General features: G+C 39.5%; 1 protein-coding gene across 1 annotated transcript in view; it reads right to left on the reverse strand.

Moving 5' to 3' along the window:
- The window catches only part of NDFIP1 (Nedd4 family interacting protein 1), a 53,365-nt gene that overhangs the window by 14,926 nt on the left and 16,306 nt on the right, over positions 1–22,133 (reverse strand). The window contains exons 2-3 of the mRNA XM_055429153.2: positions 10,634–10,721; positions 5,406–5,536 (exon numbers count right to left, since the gene is read on the reverse strand). Of these exons, the coding sequence (XP_055285128.1) occupies positions 5,406–5,536; positions 10,634–10,721 (219 nt within the window). The remainder of the gene's footprint in view (positions 1–5,405; positions 5,537–10,633; positions 10,722–22,133) is intronic.

Below are 22,133 nucleotides of genomic sequence, written 5' to 3' on the forward strand. Positions count from 1 at the left end.
CACTTTCTAACCCAAGTTCTTTAATAGTATATTTCAAAAACTATAAAGTTCATGAAGAACTATTCACTCTTCCTTATACACACACACATATATATAAAAACATAAAGAAACATACACATAAAGAAAAAGAAAATTCTCTTACATATTTGGCTTAAATGCTAGAATATCAGTAATACAGGGCCTGTTTAGCCCAGAATATTAGTAATCCTGGACCTATTGAGAAGATACCATTGATTAGCTCAAGAGTTTTATGAGACTGACTTGGTGGGGGCAGGTGGAAGAAGATACTGTGATCATATATGAAGAGTCTAACAGGGCTGCCCATGCTCAACTCCAGAACTATTTGTTTATACTGGTATACAGGTCTGAAACAACCTCACTTCCAATCTTTTTGGCAGAACATAGTATTGCAAGTCTAGAAGGAACATGATCTTGACCAACACTGACACCAACATATGTAGCCTACCTTTTTCTTTTTCTTTAATTTTTAAAATGTATTTATTTATGGCTGTGCTTGGCCTTCGATGTTACACACGTGCTTTTCTCTAGTTGTGGCAAGCAAGGGCTACTGTTCATTGAGATGCATGTGCTTCTCACTGCAGTGGCTTCTCCTGTTGCTTCTCTTGAGCACGAAATTCAGTGTGCGCAGGCTTCAGCAACTGTGGTGCACAGTCTTAGTTTGCCTGCACCATATGGGATCTTCCCAGACCAGGGATTGAACCTGTGTACCCTGCTCTGGGATATGGATTTCTAGCCACTGGACCACCAGGAAAGTCCCCTACTTTTTCAACTAATTGTAGGTATGTGCTGAAATATTGAAAAAAAAAAAATGAATACACACTTAAAGTGGTAGACTTGTACACAGTCCAATGAGGGTTCCTCAAATGAAAAATAAATAAACAAATAAAACTTTAGGGAGAACCAAAACTTGCCCTACACAGAAAAGGGACTGGGACATTCCTAATAAGCTGTTAACTCATTCCCTTGAAGAATGGGAACCAAAGAAGAAGTGGAAGTAGCAGCTTCATCGAATTTACTATCTTTCCTCTAACGTTTGAAATTTATACAAGAATGGGTTCTTTCATATTTTTTAAAATAAGAAATACCTAGTATTCTGAATTCATATTAGCAGGAAGAACAGGCTTTGCCAAATTAGAAAGTAACTATTCTGTGTGTGTCCCTGGTGGCTCAGTGGTAAAGAATCTGCCTGCCAGTCCAGGGGACATGGGTTCCGGTCCTGATCTGGGAAGATCCCACATGCTGCAGAGCAACTAAGCCCATGCGCCCAAACTATTGGCTCTATGCTCTAGAGCCTAGGTGTTGCAACTACTGAGCTCATGTGCCACAACTCCGAAGCCCATGTGTTCTAGAGCCCATGCTCTGAAACAAGAGAAGCCACTGCAATGAGAAGCCTGTGCACTGCTATAGAGAGCAGCCCCCGCTCACGACAACTAGAGACAAGCCGGCACAGCAACGAGGACCAAGCACAGCCAAAAATATAAAGATAAATAAAATTAAAACAAGAGAAACTATTTTGTGCATAACTATTCAAAATAAACTACCAAAATACATGGAAGTAATGCCTAGCAATACTATAAATGTCTTCTAATCATTCTTTCTGTCTTGGTATCTCTAGTCCCAGAATTCCTCCTAAAATTGTTGCCAGGTTAATGTTTCTAAAACACCATACTTGTCTTATCATACCCACGCTTAAAAACTTTGAAGGATTCAGTGTGACCTACATGTAAAGTCTAAATGTCTCAGCCTAGCATTCAGAAGATTCTACGACCTACAGTTCTGGCCAAATTCTTTGCTGAAGCAACACCAATCACTACAACCACAGAAACTGCCCTGTACCTGGCTGAATCACATCTGCTTTCCGAGCTTTCCCCTCTGGAATGTTCTTCTCCATCAAAACTCAGGGTGCACTTCAAATCCCATCTTCCCCATGATCACAAGGTTAAAGTCACAATTCTTAACGCTCACTGCTCTTGTGCTGCCCCTGAGATACAGGTCTGTGTGGGCCTTTTCCCCAGTTGGACTCTAAGCTCTTGTATGGCAGGAGCACTGCCTTATACAAAGTCTTCTATCTATCCACATAGCAAATTATATATATATATATATATATATGTATGTGTTCCATACATATTTGTTGAATAATAGAACCCCTTAAGAAGTTCTTAAATGTGTATATTTGTCAAATAAGACAGAGTTTGCATTCATCTCACACGCTAGTAAAGTCATGCTCAAAATTCTTCAAGCCAGGCTTCAGCAATATGTGAACCGTGAACTCCCAGATGTTCAAGCAGGTTTTAGGAAAGGCAGAGGCACCAGAGATCAAATTGCCAACATCCGCTGGATCATGGAGAAAGCAAGAGAGTTCCAGAAAAACATCTATTTCTGCTTCATTGACTATGCCAAAGCCTTTGACTGTGTGGATCACAATAAACTGTGGAACATTCTGAAAGAGACGGGAATCCCAGACCACCTGACCTGCCTCTTGAGAAACCTGTATGTAGGTCAGGAAGCAACAGTCAGAACTGTACATGGAACAACCGACTGGTTCCAAACAGGAAAAGGAGTGCGTCAAGGCTGTATATTGTCACCTTGCTTATTTAACTTATATGCAGAGTACATCATGAGGAACGCTGGGCTGGAAGAAGCACAAGCTGGAATCAAGATTGCCGGGAGAAATATCAATAATCTCAGATATGCAGATGACACTACCCTTATGGCAGAAAGTGAAGAGAAACTCAAAAGCCTCTTGATGAAAGTGAAAGAGGAGAGTGAAAAGGCTGGCTTGAAGCTCAACATTCAGAAAACAAAGATCATGGCATCTGGTCCCATCACTTCATGGGAAATAGATGGAAAAACAGTGGAGACAGTGTCAGACTTTATTTTTGGGGGCTCCAAAATCACTGCAGATGCTGACTGCAGCCATGAAATTAAAAGACGCTTACTCCTTGGAAGGAAAGTTATGACCAACCTTGATAATATATTAAAAAGCAGAGACATTACTTTGCCAACCAAGGTCCGTCTAGTCAAGGCTATGGTTTTTCCCGTGGTCATGTATGGATGTGAGAGTTGGACTGTGAAGAAAGCTGATCGCCGAAGAATTGATGCTTTTGAACTGTGGTGTTGGAGAAGACTCTTGAGAGTCCCTTGTACCGCAAGGAGATCCAACCAGTCCATTCTAAGGGAGGTCGATCCTGGGTGTTCATTGGAAGGACTGATGCTAAAGCTGAAACTGCAATACTTTGGCCACCTCATGCGACGAGTTGACTCACTGGAAAAGACTCTGATGCTGGGAAAGGTTGGGGGCGGGAGGAGAAGGGGACGACGGAGAATGAGATGGCTGGATGGCATCACCGACTCTGTGGACATGAGTTTGAGTGAGCTCCGGGAGTTGGTGATGGACAGGGAGGCCTGGCGTGCTGTGATTCATGGGGTTGCGTAGAGTCGGACACGACTGAGCGACTGAACTGAACTGAACTGAAAAGAGAGTTCTGGGATTAAGCCGCGCTAATCTCCTGGTCTATTTCTATGGGACAGTTACCATAATTCAAGAGATCTAGAGAGCAAATACAACGACTTTGGAGTCTAAAATGTCTGGGCTTGACTCACCTATGCTACTTATTAGCTATATGACTTTGGGCAATTTTTAATCTCTTTGGGTCTCAATTTTTGCATCTGTAAAATGGAGATAATATAATCTCTACCTTGCAAGGTTATTGTGAGGAATGAAAATAATATACACTATATATATAAGCACAAAACACAGTGTCAACCATATTGTTTGCTTCCAATACACATTAACCATATAAACACTGTTATCTCTTTAGACAATGAGCTCCATGAGGGTTCTTCCTTGCACCTGTAAGAAGTGAGTGCATGTCACCATGCAGAATCAGCCTAGACTATGCTTATGAACTGTAATTTCTGCCAAGCACTGGTTTTAGGAGTGTTACCCCTCATGGAAGATGTGACCTGCAAACAGTCTACCATCCTAAGGCCTGAACTTCTGGGCCTTGTGTCATTGCACTGCCCAGACTGAACTTATATTCTTATCTTTTACTCTAGCTTCCTGCCAGGCCTGGGGTCTGGAGCCCTGACTGCCCCATTTCCAGGGACTGGATCCCACTCTCCTTTCTCTCAGTATCAGACCCAAGGTCCCACTTGCACCAGCTTCAACCTGAATACGTGTGAAACCACAATTTTATCACTTATAGGTCTGACATTATGAATCACGAGTGCCCAAAATTCTCCACTGGTTTTCATTACATCCTACCTCCACTCCCAAGAAGCAACATCAGGCCAGATGGAATCTGAATTCATGATGCCTTCACAGACGGCATGATCTGGACTGCTGGTGGCACAGGGTTCAACCAGATGATTGTTAGAGCCCCTCAGAGTTTAAAGTTATGAAGCTGCACTTATTTATTCTCTCCACAAATTCCTAAGCAGCTATCTACTTAACACCAAAATATTAAGTGTGCAAAATCAAGGCAAAATTGGTATATCCCTATATCAGCTCTGCTCCAAGATGTTTCAGCCATGAAAGGAGACTTGAGAAAGTGAGGGTAGTAGTAGAGATACAGGGGAAATAAGCTGGTTTGACTACTGATTTTTCTGCTCTTTAATATTGTTTACCTCCATCATCTTCAGGAAAAGATAAGAGTCTATTATCCCAAAAGAAAAATTTTAAAGATTCAGTCAGTTCAGTTCAGTTCAGTCGCTCAGTCGTGTCCGACTCTACGCGACCCCATGAATCACAGCACGCCAGGCCTCCCTGTCCATCACCAACTCCCGGAGCTCACTCAAACTCATGTCCACAGAGTCGGTGATGCCATCCAGCCATCTCATTCTCCGTCGTCCCCTTCTCCTCCCGCCCCCAACCTTTCCCAGCATCAGAGTCTTTTCCAGTGAGTCAACTCGTCGCATGAAGTGGCCAAAGTATTGCAGTTTCAGCTTTAGCATCAGTCCCTCCAATGAACATCCAGGATTGATCTCCTTTAGAATGGACTGGTTGGATCTCCTTGCAGTATAAGGGACTCTCAAGAGTCTTCTCCAACACCACAGTTCAAAAGCATCGATTCTTCGGCGATCAGCTTTCTTCACAGTCCAACTCTCACATCCATACATGACCACGGGAAAAACCATAGCCTTGACTAGACGGACCTTGGTTGGCAAAGTAATGTCTCTGCTTTTTAATATACTATCAAGGTTGGTCATAACTTTCCTTCCAAGGAGCAAGCGTCTTTTAATTTCATGGCTGCAATCAGCATTTAAAGATTAGTTGTACTTTTACTAATCAATTTAATCTAAGTAATACCACAAAGCTGATAATGCAAAGAACTTAATTCCCATAAACTAGTACCAAATAACAAGGTGTAAGTTGGACTTACTCTTCCAGGAACCAAAGGGATAGTAGCTTCAGCTTTGGTTCTCTCAGCTTCATCATAACTGGGCAGTGTGGTAGCCACATTATAAGATGGGGGCTTTGGAAACCCAGACTCGTCTTTGTAGTCAAAATATGCTGCAAAATAAAAAGGAAGTCACAATTACCCAGTGATTAGCTCAAATGAGGAAAAAGGATTTCTGCTAATCCTGGCAAACAAAAACCAACCAGTCCTCTAAAATTTTGCTGTTGTTTTAGTCGCTAAGTCCGACTCTTTGTGACCCCATGGACTGTAGCCCACTAGGCTCCTCTGTCCATGGGATTTCCCAGGCAAGAATACTGGAGTGGATTGCCATTTCCTTCTCCAGGGGATCTTCCTGACCCAGGGATCAAACCCACATCTTCAGAATTGGCAGGTGGGTTCTTTACCACTGAGCCACCAGAGAAGCCCTCCTCAAACATTACATATAGAATAACTGAATCAAAAGATGCTTAAAGATGAACATGGAATTGGGAATAATTTTTAAATTTATTGGCTTTTCAATTATTTAAATTCCAGATTCACTTTACTTTCCCTGCCAAATGCTTTAATACTTTCTGGCTCATTATGTGGTGGCTTCTCAGGTGGCATTAGTGGCAAAAGAACTTGCCTGCTAATGCAGGGGACGTAAGAGACACGGGTCTGATCCCTGGGTGGGGAAGATCCATTGTAGGAGGGCAGAGCAACCCACTCCAGTATTCTTGCCTGGAGAATCTAATGGACAGAGGAGCCTGTTGGGCTACAGTCCATGCGGTCCCAAAGAGTTGGATATGACTGAAGCAACTCAGCACGCATGTGGCGTGTTCACAAAAACATGCAATATTAATAATAGCATAAGGTAAAATTTAAGCTAAAAATAATTCACCTGTATGTTTGGAAATCTGTACCATGGTTTCCTCCCACTTATAAACATCAAAATAAACTTGAAAAAAAGGTTAAAATTAATATTTAATAGATTTTTGCACTTTGATTCTTTCACATTATTTTTACCATGGATTGTTTCCTATGACATGCCTAAGGTAATCACAGGTTCAGTTAGAGAATCGTTATTGAGTGAAATCTTGCATCCCCTCTTTTTAAATTTACATCTTTATTCTCACTGACTTCTACTGTAACAGATTCAATATGTATTATCAGAACAGATCTATTTACGAATGGATTAAATTTTCTACATAATTTTAAAACTTAAGAATTTTGAAAAAATTCCTATGCTTCAAGATTAACATTTTTTTCTCCACCTTGCTTAACTAAAATTAATTTCCAATTTTACTGTAGTATATTACTGAAATTATCAATCAACAGAATTCATCTCATTAACAAAAAAAAAAGGAGAAAAATTTATCGTCTTCACATGGACAGAAGAAAGGATTGATAAAATACCTAAAACTGATTCCTTAATCTTTTCACAAATCTCTATGAAAAATCTAGAGTAAACATCATAATTAATGGTAAGTTATTAAAAGCTTTCGACCCTAAAATTAGAAAATCAGACAAAAATGGCCCACTATTACCACTTCAATTCAAACATTATCTTAGAAGTACTATCAGGTTGGTGCAAAAGTAATTGCAGTTTTCCATGGTTGGACTTTGCCGTTTGCTACTGGTCGTTCAGCCATGTCCCATTCTTTGCAAACCCATGGACTATACAGTCCATGGAATTCTCCAGGCCAGAATACTAGAGTGGGTAGCCTTTTCCTTCTCCAGGAGATAAATGTGGTCATGTTATATACATCATTTTAATGCGCATTTCTCGCTTTTTTTTTTTTTTTTGCTAATGACTTATTACTTGATGTGTATTCTATATTCATTTTAGACTATGGAAATGATTTTAGGCAAAAAGCAAATTTGAGCAATTTTCTTATTCAAGTCGTAAAGCAGCAGAGACAACTCATGATATCAACAATGCATTCAGTCCAGGAACTGCTAATGAACGTACAATATGGTGGTGGTTCAAGAAGTTTTGCAAAGGAGATGAGAGCCTAGAAGATGAGAGCAGTGGATGGCCATCGGAAGTTGACAATGACCAACTGAGAGGATCATCAAAGCTGATCCTCTTAAAACTATATGAGAAGTTGCACAAGAACTCAACATCCACCATTCTACAGTTGTTCAGCATTTGAAGCAAATTAGAAAGGTGAGAAAACTTGGTAAGTGAGTGCCTCATGAGTGGACTGCAAATCAAAAAAATTGTCATTTTGAAGTGTCATCTTCTCTTACTGTACACAACAACAAATCATTTCTCAATCAGATTGTGCTGTGCCATGAAAAGTAGACTTTATATGACAACCAGCAATGACCAGCTCAGTGGCTGGACCAAGAATAAGCTCCAAAGCACTTCTGAAAGCCAAACTTGCATCAAAAAAAGCTCATGGTTACTGTTTGGTGTCTGCTGCCTGTCTGATCCAATACAGCTTTCTGAATTCCAGCAAAACCAATACATCTGAGAAGTATGCTCAGCAAATGGTTGAGATGCACCGAAAACTGCAAGGCCTGCAGCCAGCATTGATCAACAGAAAGGGCTCAATTCTCCACAACAATGCCCAACTGCACATCACAAAACCAACACTTCAAAAGCTGAATGAGCTGGGCTACAAAGTTTTGCCTCATCCACCATATTCACCCGACCTCATGCCAAGAGACTATCACTTCTTCAAGCATCTTGACAATTTTTTGCAGGGAAAATGCCTCCACAACCAGTAGGAGGCAGAAAATGCTTTCCAAGAGTTCATCGAATACCGAGGCAAGGATTTTTATGCTACAGGAATAAACAAACTTCTTGTTGGCAAAAGTGTGTTGATTGTAATGGTTCCTATTTTGATTAATAAAGATGTGCTTGAGCCTAGTTATAATGATTTAAAATTCACTGTCTGAAATTGCAACTATGTTTACACCAACCTAATACTAGTTGATGCAGTATGGCAAGAAAAGAGAATACAAGATAAAAGGATTAGAAAAGAATAAGTCTATTAAGTCTATCCTTAATCATGGAAGACATAATTACATATGTAGAAAATCCAAAGGTATCTACAAACAAATGATTAGAATTAATATATGAATTTAGGAAAGTCTCTGAACAGAGTTAATATAAACCATCTATTATATTTTCATATGTCAGTAACAAACAGAAAATAAAATTATACATGGACCATTTACAACAGCACCAAAACAAACCAAATACCTAGGAATAAATCTAATTAAAAAGATGCAAGAAAAATTATGTAAGAAACAAGATGCAAGGTCTCTATATTGAAACTCACAAAATATTATTATTCAGAGAAATTAAAGAAAATCTTAATAAATGGGAAGGATTTAACATGACTGGAAGACATAGTATTATAAAGATGCTAATTATCTTCAAATTAATAAACAGATTCAGTGCAGTTCCAACTAAACTTCCAGCAGAGTTTTGTTTATTTCTTCCCATTTAATGGAAACTGGCAAGCTGATTCTAAACTGTAAATGAAAACACAAAAAGCCAAGAAATACCACAGCAATTTTGAACAACAAAAAGACTAAAGGACCTAATTACCATATATCAAGATTATAAAGCTCTGGAATTATGACTGGAGTACAGGCACAAAGGTGAATAAACAGACCAAAGAAAGTACTGAGTCCAGAAAACAGATACTCACACATATATATGGTCACCTGATTCAGGACAAAGGTGACACTGCAGTACAGTAGAGGAAAAATGGTCTTTTCAATAAATGTTGTGGGACCAAATGGATATCCATAAGGAAAAACAATCTTGACCACTACCTCATACTATACAGAAAAAAACAATTCCATATGGAATGCAGATCTATCTAAATGAGAAAAATAAAATATCAAAGCTTTTAGAATAAAATTAGGAAAATGTATTATTGAAACTAAAGCTGCCACCTAATCCAATTCAAGAAACTTGTTTTTCTCTATGTCAAAATAACTACTTTAACATATGCACACATATACATGCATATATAATTTGCTTAAATTTTTTTTACTTTTAATTAAATCATACTAAAAATTGTATTACAAATTGATGTGTACAGTCTGAATGAATTGCCCATAGCCATAGTAATTCTGAATATATGAACAAAACTGATAGCTACCACTTAAGGAAAGCTTTTTTTGGCCACACCACAGAGTTTGCAGGACCTCAGTTCTTCAATCAGGGATTGAACCCAGGCCATGGCAGTGAAAGCCTGGAATCCTAACCAATAGGCCACCAGGGAACTCTCCTTACTACCTTAAGTTGAGGGAAATCAAGAATATTTTTATTTCCTTATTTCAAAGGATTTTTAAAAAATGGCATCCATCGATATAGACACCTCACATAAAATTTTAAGTTTCCATGAAAAGTTTAATGACAATCTTTTCTAATTTAGTACATTCAAAACAAAACTCCAGTATTTGTTTATCACAATTTATATACCACAAATTAAAACGGGCAAATGAATACACAGAACAGTGATTGTTTCCTTTTTCTCCCCCTACCAACATGTGCGCACTGGTCTATTTCTAACCATCGGTCACATACTCGCCACTCTGCCACAGTGCTGTTTCAGGGAATATGGAAGAGGTTCCATCCAAACTGGTCAGTTTTCAGCAATTAAAGCAGAACTGGTATCACAAAGATCTAATTACCAGAAGTCCTAAACTATCACAATTTTCTTTCTTCTCCCCATCTCTTCTAAACGTGTGTGAAAATTATAAAGATAATCTGGCATAGGATGGAAAGAAAAAAATTAACTAAGGAGGGTCTGAAGTATGAGGAAGAAAATGAAAAAGTTGGGAGACTTCTAGTTTTTTTTAATTAAGGATTTATTAGCCTTTTATTTATTATAAAAGAAATCAAACATATTATATTCCAGGTCATAGGTACTAGAATCAAACAGCAGAACTAACAAGAAAACTATAAAAAGAACAAGAGAAAAAAACAGGTGATCACTTGGTTTCTGAATTCTGTCCTTATATTAAGAGTCTGTTGGAATGAAATTAAGTTCCATAAAAAAGCCACATTGGAATGGGGCTTTTATCTGTTTTTCAAAACAGTAGCATGAGTTTTTTTCACCTCAGGCTACAAACTAAAAATAATGTTAAAGACTTCTTACAGAAAGCTGAAGCAAATACAAACACCAACAAACACTTAGCAGACAGAAGTCTCTGGCCAGCGCATTTCAAGAGCTCAGCAGCCCTCGCACCCTGTTACCCACCTGCACTCTCCGCAGAGATGCTGCTGTAAGGTGGAGGAGCATCCCCTGCAGCCTGCTCAGGTTCTCCAGGCTCTTCTTCATTCTGCAACTAAATAAAAATGTCACATTTTAATGCAAGCATAAAGGCAATTAGAGGAAAACCTGAAAACGGGAATAGCTTTTCTGGAAAGCTATTTGGCAGTGGGTTTCAAAAGTGTTAAAATGTGCAGATCCTTTACGAAGTAGTCTACTCCCAGGATTTATCCTAAGGAAATAATTAGAAAGAGGCAAACAAGGTAGCAAATAAATGCTATTCAGGAACAACCTAAATACCAATTATAGGGGACTTATTAAATAAATTACAGTTCACCTTACAAAGGATTACTAATTAACCACAAAAATGAAAATGAGGAAAATTTGATGACTTGAACAGAAAGATTTGTGTTGTACTGTCACATAAAAAAGCTATATTTATCAAACCATGCTGCTGCTGCTGCTGCTAAGTAGCTTCAGTCATGTCCGACTTTGTGCAACCCCATAGACGGCCTCCTACCAGGCTCCCCCGTCCCTGGGATTCTTCAGGCAAGAGTGGTGGAGTGGGTTGCCATTTCCTTCTCCAGTGCATGAAAGTGAAAAGTGAAAGTGAAGTTGCTCAGTCATGTCTAACTCTTAGTGACCCCATGGACTGCAGCCTACCAGGCTCCTCCATCCATGGGATTTTCCAGGCAAGAGTACTGGAGTGGGTTGCCATTGCCTTCTCCTATCAAACCATATGAATCACATAATTTGGTTTTGAAAGACAGTTACGTGATAGAAAGCAGGTCTACGACAGACATCTACAGTTTACACTGTTTATCTCAGGAGATGCAATCAGAGGAGATTTTTTTTCCTTGTGTATAGGTATGTTCTAATGTTTTGTAATGAACATCTATCACTTGTGTAATTTTTCCGGTTAGAATAATAAAAATCTGTTAAGATGAAGACAAATCACAGTAAAACCAAGGTTTACTCAGTCTGTACAAAAATTCTATCTTAAATAATTGAGATATTTACAAAAACGTAAAATTCTACATATAACCTCTGTCAATACATCTTCCTCTTCTGTATCAGTGACTTTCTCAATGGTCAAATCTATAGCTCCAGTTACTTTACATAACTGAAAGTGTCTTTCTGCCACTACCAATCTAGACAGTCTACCCAACTCATCTTCATAAACAAAGGCAAGAGATTTAATTTTCCGCTGTGACAGCAGAATACAGCTCATTTAAGAGATGAACTGGCTGCGAGTCAGTCCAATGGTGGGCAGGTGAGAATGTGCTTCAGAGGCGATGGAAGTACTGCTTCCTGATCTGGGTGCTGGTTCTGTGGATGTCAACTCCATCCATGTTCAGTAAATGCAACATAAATATATGTGATTTATTCAGTTTTCTGTGCATATATTTTATAAAAGAATTTTAAGGAAAAAATTAAAAACATTAAAAAAAAATTAACTGGTTGAGAATGGGAGTCAATTTGTAAAGTACTAACATAGTATTTATCAGTGTAACCGACTTGGGGGTCTGGGTACCAGATGCATACCATCAAGCTACATAAAGCTGGACTTCCCTGGTGGTACAGTAGATAGGAATCCGCCTGCCAATTCAGGGGACACGAGTTCGATCCCCAGACTGGGAAGATTCCACATGCAGCATACAACTGAGACCATGTGCCACACTACTGAAGCCTGCACTCCTAGAGCCTGTGTTCTGTAGCAGGAGAAACCACCATAAGAAGCCCCCATAAGCTGCAAATAAAGCCAGCATGCAGCAACGAACACCAAATGCAGCGAAAAATAAAATAATAAATAAAATTACTTTTAAAATGGCCCATATCTTTTTAATTAAAAAAAAAAAAAAGACATATAGAGCCAACTGAGCCAATGGTAAAATACAAATCCTTCTAAACCAACTGCTGCAAAGAACTCTATCTTGAATTTAAACCTAAGAAGAGAAAGGCTGACCTGTCCTCACGTGAAGCAGATATTAAATCTGAAAGATCTCCAATTCCCATGCTATTCAAACTTAGAAGCAAACAAAACCTTTCTGATTAATACTGCAAAGCATGTTTGTGTTTTAAGTTGCTTCAATCATGTCTGACTTTTTGTGGCCCCACAGACTGTAGCCCACCACGCTCTGTCCACATGATTTCTCAAGCAAGAATAGTGGAGTGGGTTGTCATTTCCTCCTCCAGGGGATTTTCCTGACTCAGGGATCAAACCCGAGTCTCCTCCGTTGGCAGGCAGGTTCTTTACCACTAGCATTACCTGGGAGGGTAATATTGCAAAGCATTCAATTTCAAGTGAATTCTGCCAAATTTTCATCAACATCTACCATCTGAGCACATTTTTTTGAACACTAGTTATCTAACATTAAACTTAAGGCATTCCCAAAATAATTGCATTGTAATGTAAGATGAATTTTCTTTTCAGAAGAAGTGCATGCATGTATGCTCAATCGTATCTGACTTTCTGTGACTCCATGGACTGTAGACTGCCAGGCTCCTCTGTCCATGGGATTCTACAGGCAAGAATACTGGAGTGTGTTGCTATTTCCTTCTCCAGGGGATCTTCCCACCCCAGGGATCAAACCTGCAACTCCTGCATTGACAAGGAGATTCTTTACCACTGAGCCAGCTACAGCAAATCCAAATGTTTCTGGGAGAGCAAATCAGTAAATTATTTAAATAAGAGTTCCCGGGGCCAGGTTCACTTGGAACAGTTTTAACACCTGCATACCTCCAGACGAAGCATTCTCAGTTTACTCCCAGCTTACCACTCTTGTGCACTGCAGAAAGTGGAAAAAAAAAAAAAAAAAACCCAGCAAAAACAAAGCTGCAAAAAGCAGCAAAAGCAAAGGCAAATAAGAGTTTTACGAATGTTGCCTTAATTTATTATAGCCAGTCATATTCTTTATTTAAACCTAGTTTCTCATTTTTGATTTTTTTTCTATTTCTTGAGGTTGGTCAAATAATCCCCTTACCTCTGCGTAATTAAGATTTTAGAAAGAAAGCATGACAATTCTAAGAAATACAGAATTCTAAGAAATAAAGCATAAAGGAGTTTTAACACCTGTACCTGCAAGATAGGTTGCTTGTCTCCTAGCAACCTGGAAATGTGAAATTTGATCATCCCACACCAGAGTAACAGATAACAGAGCAAAGAAATTCCAACTGACTCAGAAACCCCCATTTTCTCTTTAATGAAGAAAAAAGAAACATTTCCAGGTAAAATTTTTTACTCCATTAAAATTCAACGCTTAAAAAAATAAATAAAATTCAACACTTTCGAATCATTAATTCATAAATACTAAGTAGTTATTAGTAATCAATCATACCAGTATTATTTCTAGCTGAAAAAACAACCAACAAAAAGATACCTACTATGATTAAGGAGGCTCGACATATTAGGAAGATCTCAGGACCTCACTGTACAGGCTTTGCAACTCTGACTTCTTTTCAATAATGCTGGTGATAAATTTAGGCTCCATCAAGAAAGGCATTTAAAATAAAACACTACAATGTTGGAGGGAAAGAGGCAATCACCTTCAAGAAGTATTCAGTGACCACCATAGTGTGAATAATAACATGCTATACAACAGAATCCCTAGGTGTACGTCTTTTTACATTTTGGGAGCATCTGCTGCCATTAATTTGGTTCTGCCAGCCAAACAAGCCACACACTCACTAACAGGGATTGTTGGGGGACTGGAAAATACTGTATTAGAACTCAAGCGGGCCTTATCTATAAGGCTGTGAGACTGGTTACATGGTTCCATAATGCGTTCTTAAGGTTCTCCTTTTCTGTCCTTGGAAACCTTTCCTATGCAGTCCTCCCTAACATATCCCTGGGGCTTGGGGATCCTCAGGCTCTCCCAGGGCTCTCTAAGAGAATAAGTGTCATTGTCAATTTGAGGCTGCCGCTGGAAAGACGCCCAGTCTCTTCTAGCAACTGGGTCAGTGGAAGCCTGATTACAACCTACCTGTTACAGATTCCTTTGTAGGGGTTATGGAGAGACAAGTTTGAAAAGTGGTGGGACTTCTGCCCTCCCCCTGCACTATGCTCCTGCAGGGGAGGGTGGTTAATTGTATAATTGTGACAGTTAATAAATACCTTTGGGACTCTGGATTTTCTGTCATATAATTTTTTTTTAAACAATTCTCATCAATTTTACTTATCTCCAAATAAGATTTAAACTGTGGTTTTCCCTTGGTTATACAATTACCTATACATGCCATATAAAGTACTGAGTACAAAACTGCGTCTTCACTGCTGATGAAGGAATAACTGAGTCTTGTGAAACTTCAGATGGTCTTCCTCTTCAGCACACTCCTGGCAGTGCCCTCACCCCTATTTCCTGGTTACTTGCGTTCCTCCTTATACCGTGAGCAGACTCTGTTGTGGCTCCCCAGAAGACCCCTAGAGCCCTTCCGCATCCCCACCTTATACATATGGCACAACCTTCAAGGTACTTCTTAGCCTTGATTGTTGTTCACTCGTTAAGCATGTCCGACTCTTCAAGACCCCGTGGGCTGCAGCACGCCAGGCTCCTCTGTTCTCCACTATCTTTCAGAGTTTGCTCAAATTCATGTCCATTGAGTCGGTGATGCTATCTAACCATCCTCTGCAACCCCCTTCTCCTTTTACCTTCAATCCCTCAGTTAAAAAAAAAAAAAAAAACACCTACCAACAGGTGCTGAAATGTTTTGTTCTGTATATTAAACCTGTCAAATACAGCACAACTAAAATAAAGGATGTTTTTCCTTGTTACTACCTTCCTCTGTATCCTATCCACACTGTTCCTATTAGAAATAAAAACATGGTGTTTTAGTTAAACAACAGAAATCTCCCATAAAGAAATCATACATAACTCAAATTCTAACAGAAGCAAACTTCAATTAACAAGTTTAAAGACACAAACCCTACAAGTCTAAATTCTTATTTGAGCTCCCGCCACAGTTAAAAGGCTTCTTGCTACCCTCCCAAAAGCACTTCTGAAGCAAGTGTTGGTCACTCACTCATGTCCGCCTCTTTACGACCCCATGGTCTGTCCATGGAATTCTCCAGACAAGAATACTGGAGTTGGCTGCCATTTCCTTCTCTAGGGGACCTTCTCAACCCGGGGATCAAGCCCAGGTCTCTTACACTGCAGGCAGATTCTTTATCATCTGAGTCATCAGGGAAATCCCAGTAGTTTTAAAGACGAGCTTCAGTTTAGAAATGAGCTGTTTTTAAGCAACAGAAGAGCAAGTACTCAGATTAGGCCAAACTAAGGTCAACATTTACAACTGTACAGGATGGCAGTACCTAAAGGCACATAAAAGTCATTCTTGGATTCTCTCTAAGAATGGAAGAATAATTTAAAAAAAAAATTCTACTGAATATCAAAGAGAAGATCAACCCCAAAACTCATAAATCCATGAGAAGAGCTATCAAAGTATACCTCATAATTCACACAAACATAACAAGCATGTGGAAAATAATGCTGAACTTATCCAATAAATCCATAAAGTTACAGTATTTTCACGACTCATTTTTTTCTTGGGTGAATCCTATTTAAACAGCAAGAAAATTCTGCTAAGTTTAAATACCTTCTTTAAGTAGTAACAGTCTCAGAAAATCCTAAACTTTAGCTTTAAATGCTATTTACTCTTCTAATTTTAGCGCTAATTTCTAAAACATTTACCTTAAAATGCAATATTTTAAACCTCTAATTATCAACCCACTGTTTTTGCATACTCTTTAAATCCCAACAAATGAGACAGTATAATTACCAGAAAGTAAAAGCACATTTCTCTAGGTAAACAACTGGGTGTGCTATTTTACTCTGTTGTTCAGAAACAGCCAAAGTTTGTGAGAACTAAAAATTTTCTATTGTATATAGACTATAGTTTTTTTTTAATTGAAGTATAATTGACATTCAACATCATATATTAGTTTCAGGTGCACTTTATAGTAATTCAATATTCATATACATTTCAAAACGATCACCGTGTTATCCAGTTACCATCTGTCACCATTCAAAGTTGTTATAATAGTACTGACTGTATTCCCTATGCTATATATCATTACATCCCCATGACTTGAACTCTGTACCCCTTAATCGCCTTCATCTATTTCACCTGCCCCCCAATCCCTTCTGGCAACCACCAGTTTGCAGATCTTATATCTCTATATAATATACTGACTGTAAATTATTCCACCACCACCAAATTCTGTACATTCAAGAACAGTTTTCTACTAACTTACTATTAACTAGGGGATGATATTTATATAAGGTAATTTTGACAACAAAATTCAATAATTAAAAGACCATCTAATTTTAACAGACATTTCTCCGAAGAAAATATACAGCCAGTATACATGAGATGTTCAACATTATTAGTCATCAAGAAATGCAAATCAAAGCCACAAGATATCACATCGCACCCAAGCATATGGCCATAAACAAAAGGAAATAAGGAAAAAAAAAATCAAAATCAAGTAGTGCTGAATATGCAGAGAAATTAGAACACTCATACACAAGATGGAAAATAGTTTGGTTGTTTCTCAAAATAAAGTTAAACACAGAACTAAAAAAGGATCCAGCAAATTCCACTCCAAGACATATACTCAAGAGAACTGAAAATATATCTTCACAGAAAAACTTGTATATAAATGTTCATAGCAACATTATTTGGAGAAGGCAATGGCACCCCACACCAGTACTCTTGCCTGGAAAATCCCATGGGCGGAGGAGCCTGGTGGGCTGCAGTCCATGGGGTCGTGAAGAACCGGACACAACTGAGCGACTTCACTTTCACTTTCATGCATTGGAGAAGGAAATGGCAACCCACTCCAGTGTTCTTGCCTGGAGAATCCCAGGGACAGGGAGCCTGGTGGGCTGCCGTCTACGGGGTTGCAGAGTTGGACACGACTGAAGTGACTTAGCAGCAGCAGCAGCATTATTTATAATAGTCAAATTGTTCATCAAATGATGAATGGATAAATAAAATCTGGTATATCCATTCAACGGAGAAGGCAATGGCAAGCCACTCCAGTACTCTTGCCTAGAAAATCCCATGGATGGAGGAGCCTGGTAGGCTGCAGTCCATGGGGTCGCTAAGGGTCGGACACGACTGAGCGACTTCACTTTCACTTTTCACTTTCACACATTGGAGAAGGAAATGGCAACCCACTCCAGTGTTCTTGCCTGGAGAATCCCAGGGACCGGGGAGCCTGGTGGGCTTCCGTCTATGGGGTCACACAGAGTCGGACACGACTGAAGTGACTTAGCAGCAGCAGCAGCATATCCATTCAAAACGAAGCACTTCCCCGGTAGCTCAGATGGTAAAGAATCTGCCTGCAATGCAAGACACCCAGGTTCAATCCCTGGGTTGGGAAGATCCTTGCAGAAGGAAATGGCAACCCATTCCAAAATTCTTGCCTGGAAAATTCCATGGACAGAGCAGACTGGGGGTAGGAGGCTACAGACTATGGGGTTGCAAAGAGTCAGACATGACTGAGAGACTAACACACACACTTTCAAAAGGATGGACAGAAATAAATAACCCTAACCAAAAAAAAACACAAACAAAAACGATGAAGCACTGCTACATTCTAAAACCTGAATGAACCCTGAAAACATTATGCTAAGAAAAAGGAGCCAATCACAAAACACCACATACTGTATGACTCCATTTATTTAATTTCTTCAGAAAAGGCAAATATAATAGAGACAGAAAGGCTGGTGGATGCCAAGTGCTAGGGAATGGAAAAGTGTGGAGTTACTGACTGCTAGTACTACGCTTCTTTTGGGGGTGATTCAAATGTTCTGGAATTAGACAGTAGTAACGGTGGCAAATTATGACCAACCTAGATAGCATATTAAAAAGCAGAGACATTACTTTGCCAACAAAGGTCCATCTCGTCAAGGCTATGGTTTTTCCAGTGGTCATGTATGGATGTGAGAGTTGGACTGTAAAGAAAGCTGATCGCCAAAGAATTGATGCTTTTGAACTGTGGTGTTGGAGAAGACTCTTGAGAGTCCCTTGGACTGCAAGGAGATCCAACCAGTCCATTCTAAAGGAGATCAGTCCTGGGTGTTCATTCAAAGGATTGATGCTAAAGCTGAAACTCCAATACTTTGGCCACCTCATGTGACGAGCTGACTCACTGGAAAAGACTCTGATGCTGGGAGGGATTGGGGGTGGGAGGAGAAGGGGACGACAGAGAATGAGATGGCTGGATGGCATCACCGACTCGATGGACGTGAGTTTGAGTGAACCCCGGGAGTTGCTGATGGACAGGGAGGCCTGGCGTGCTGTGATTCATGGGGTCGCGGAGAGTCGGACATGACTGAGCGACTGAACTGAACTGAACTGAACGGTGGCAAAACCTGTGAACACGGTAAAAAGCACTGATCTGTACACTGTAAAAAGATGAACCATATGGCATGTGGATTACAACTCAAAAAAAGGAAGAGCATTTTCTAATATTAAAACTGCAAACCTATATAATACACAATCTATTTAAAAGGACACTGAAAATCAACTATTCCAAATGAGTACTTCCTTACTAAATCAATGTCTATGTCCCTTAATGGGAGGGGGTGGGTCCTGATCCCATCAATATCTTCAGAGTTTAACACAGTACACCTGTAAGTGAATGGATAAAAACAATAAAGGAAAATAACACAATGAATTGCAAACTAATCATGCTTTTAAAAAATCCCTTAATATTTTCCTTCCCTGAAAATAAAAATATTAGGATCAAGAAATTAAAAGAGAGTTTGACCAACAATCTGTTTTAAGGGCGAAGAATAAACATCATTATTTTTTTCTATTGTTTACCTAAAGATAATTTAAAAAACAAACCACCACCACACCTAGACTATCCACAACATATTTCATGGCAGAGGGAAAAGACAAAGCAAATCCTCTTACTAGGAAAAAAAACACAATTAAAAAATCAAAATTCACCAAAGCAAAGGAAAAGCAAAGTTATTAGGATAATGCTTTAAATAAGACAATGGCAATAACAGATGAAAAGAATACCACAGTAAATTTCCTTAGAACAGCCACCAGTTTGTGAAGATTTCTATTAAAGATTTTTGCGGTTATCACCATTAACATGTATAAATACAACTGATGAATACAATTTGGTTTGGAAGGAGAGAAAATATTCCAAGTCAATATTTATGTTGCTGCTGCTGCTAAGTCACTTCAGTCGTGTCCGACTCTGTGTGACCCCATAGACGGAAGCCCACCAGGCTCCCCTGTCCCTGGGATTCTCCAGGCAAGAACACTGGAGTGGGTTGCCATTTCCTTCTCCAATATTTATGTTAGTCCTTAGAAATGAGAGCAAATGCTACAAACTATGATCATCAATTCGATGGCTTTTCTTCTATTTTTCACCTCAGGTCCAAGTAACACGCGAAGGCATACCATGGAAAGAGAAAAGAGGAAGGCAAGATAGTAGCCACTCATCTCCAACTTCAACTTTTTTAACAATTCTTTTTTTAATTAATTTAGCTGCAGCACACAGGATCTTCGTTGCAGTGCACAGACTCTCTAGCTGTGGCGCATAGGTTTCAGAGTGTGCCTGCTCAGCAGTTGTGGGGCACGGGTCTAGTTGCTCTGCATAATGTGGGATCTTAGTTCACTGACCAGCGATAGAACCAAGTCCCCTGCATTACAAGGTAGATTCCCAAACACAGGACCACCCGGAAGTCCCTTCAACTTTCTTAAGAAGCCAAGGCACTACAGAAATAACTCCTCATTCATTAAGGCACTAAACTAGCCAACAATGGCTAGGATAGTGGCACTGTGAGATCTTTGGGAGGCACCAGAAAACTGCCATCAACCTGACCACCTCTGGGATCCATATCTTCTCTGTGCACTGTCACATTCCAACTCTTTGCAACCCATGGATACCAGGTTCCTCTGTCCATGGGATTCTCCAAGAAAATATACTAATATGGGTTGCCATTTCCTACTCCAGGGGATCTTCCTCACCCAGGGATGAAACTCACATCTTATGTCTCCTGCTCTGGCAGGCAGATTCTTTACCACCAGCACCACCTGAGAAGTACATTTTGAGATTTTTGGGTGGCACCAGAAAGCTGCCATCAACCTGCCAACCCCTGGGATCCACATCTTACATCCAACTGAACTATTTTCACCACTGATGGCTTCATCAAGACCCTGTCAAATAAAAAATGGTTCCCAACGTTTCCGGTCACCTAGCTTAGGCAAAGTCTACAGCCAAGAGCCTTCCAGGTTAAAGATAAGTGCCCCCCACTCCTTACCACTCTTCATGATTTTATAAAGATTGGGGAAATAAGGAACAATCACACAGCTTTCAATTAGGTAAGCCCCTCTACCTCTGAACATAATATCCTTTAAGAAGTGGCATCCAATTTATGTCGTGAGTCTTACCTCTTCTCCACTTTTTAGTTCCATATGAAAACTCAGTTCTTAGATCAGAGCTTCAGAACCTATTCGGAGAAGGAATTAAAAGTCCTAGCAAAGATAAGTTGAATTGGAGACTAAGCTTCTGGCCTGTTCTCCTTGCCTTTCACAGGACATTTCATCTTCTGCTTACAGAATAAACAATATGAAAACAGGAATTAGACAAGAGCCATTTTAAAATGGGCTTCCCTGGTGGCTCAGACAGTAAAGAATCCACCTCCAATGAGGGAGAGCTGAGTTGTATCCCCAGATAGGGAAGATCCCCTGGAGGAGGGCATGGCAACCCACTCCAGTATTCCCGCCTGGAGAATCCCCATGGACATAGGAGCCTGGCGGGCTATAGCCCATGGGATCTCAAACAGTTGGAGAAGACTGAGGAACTAAGCACACATTTAAAAATAATTTATATAAAATCTAGTCCGTGAACGGCAAACACTCTTTTGTGTTTTTAAAATCCTCATGTTGTCTTCTAAGATATGTTAAAGCTCTTCATAAATACCATTATGAAATAAAAAATGAACTCTTAATCATTCATCATTTAATATATTAAACAATGCTTTATGAAAAAAACTTTGTCCCAACAGAATATGGGTTATAACTGGCACTTATTCAGATTTCAAGAACAATTTTTAAAAATTATTTGTTCCTATTTATAAACTCACAACAGAACTGAAAGGATTGGCATACAGAACATTGGACTTGGCATACAGAACATTTCTGGTCTCCATTAAGATTTTATACACACACATATATATAACCAGAACTCTCAAACTTGGAATGTAAATTTGTAAAACTACTTTAGAAAACTGTTTAGCAATATCTACTAAAGATGAATTCATATATACTCTGCTGCTGCTGCTGCTGCTAAGTCACTTCAGTCGTGTCCGACTCTATGCGACCCCACTGACGGCAGCCCACCAGGCTCCCCCATCCCTGGGATTCTCCAGGCAAGAACACTGGAGTGGGTTGCCATTTCCTTCTCCAATGTGTGAAAGTGAAAAGTGAAAGTGAAATCGCTCAGTTGTGTCCGATCCTT

The sequence above is a fragment of the Moschus berezovskii genome, chromosome 8 (genome assembly GCF_049115385.1).
Source record: "Moschus berezovskii isolate FMDL1 chromosome 8, NW_MosBer_1.0, whole genome shotgun sequence".
Classification (NCBI taxonomy): Eukaryota; Metazoa; Chordata; class Mammalia; order Artiodactyla; family Moschidae; genus Moschus; species Moschus berezovskii.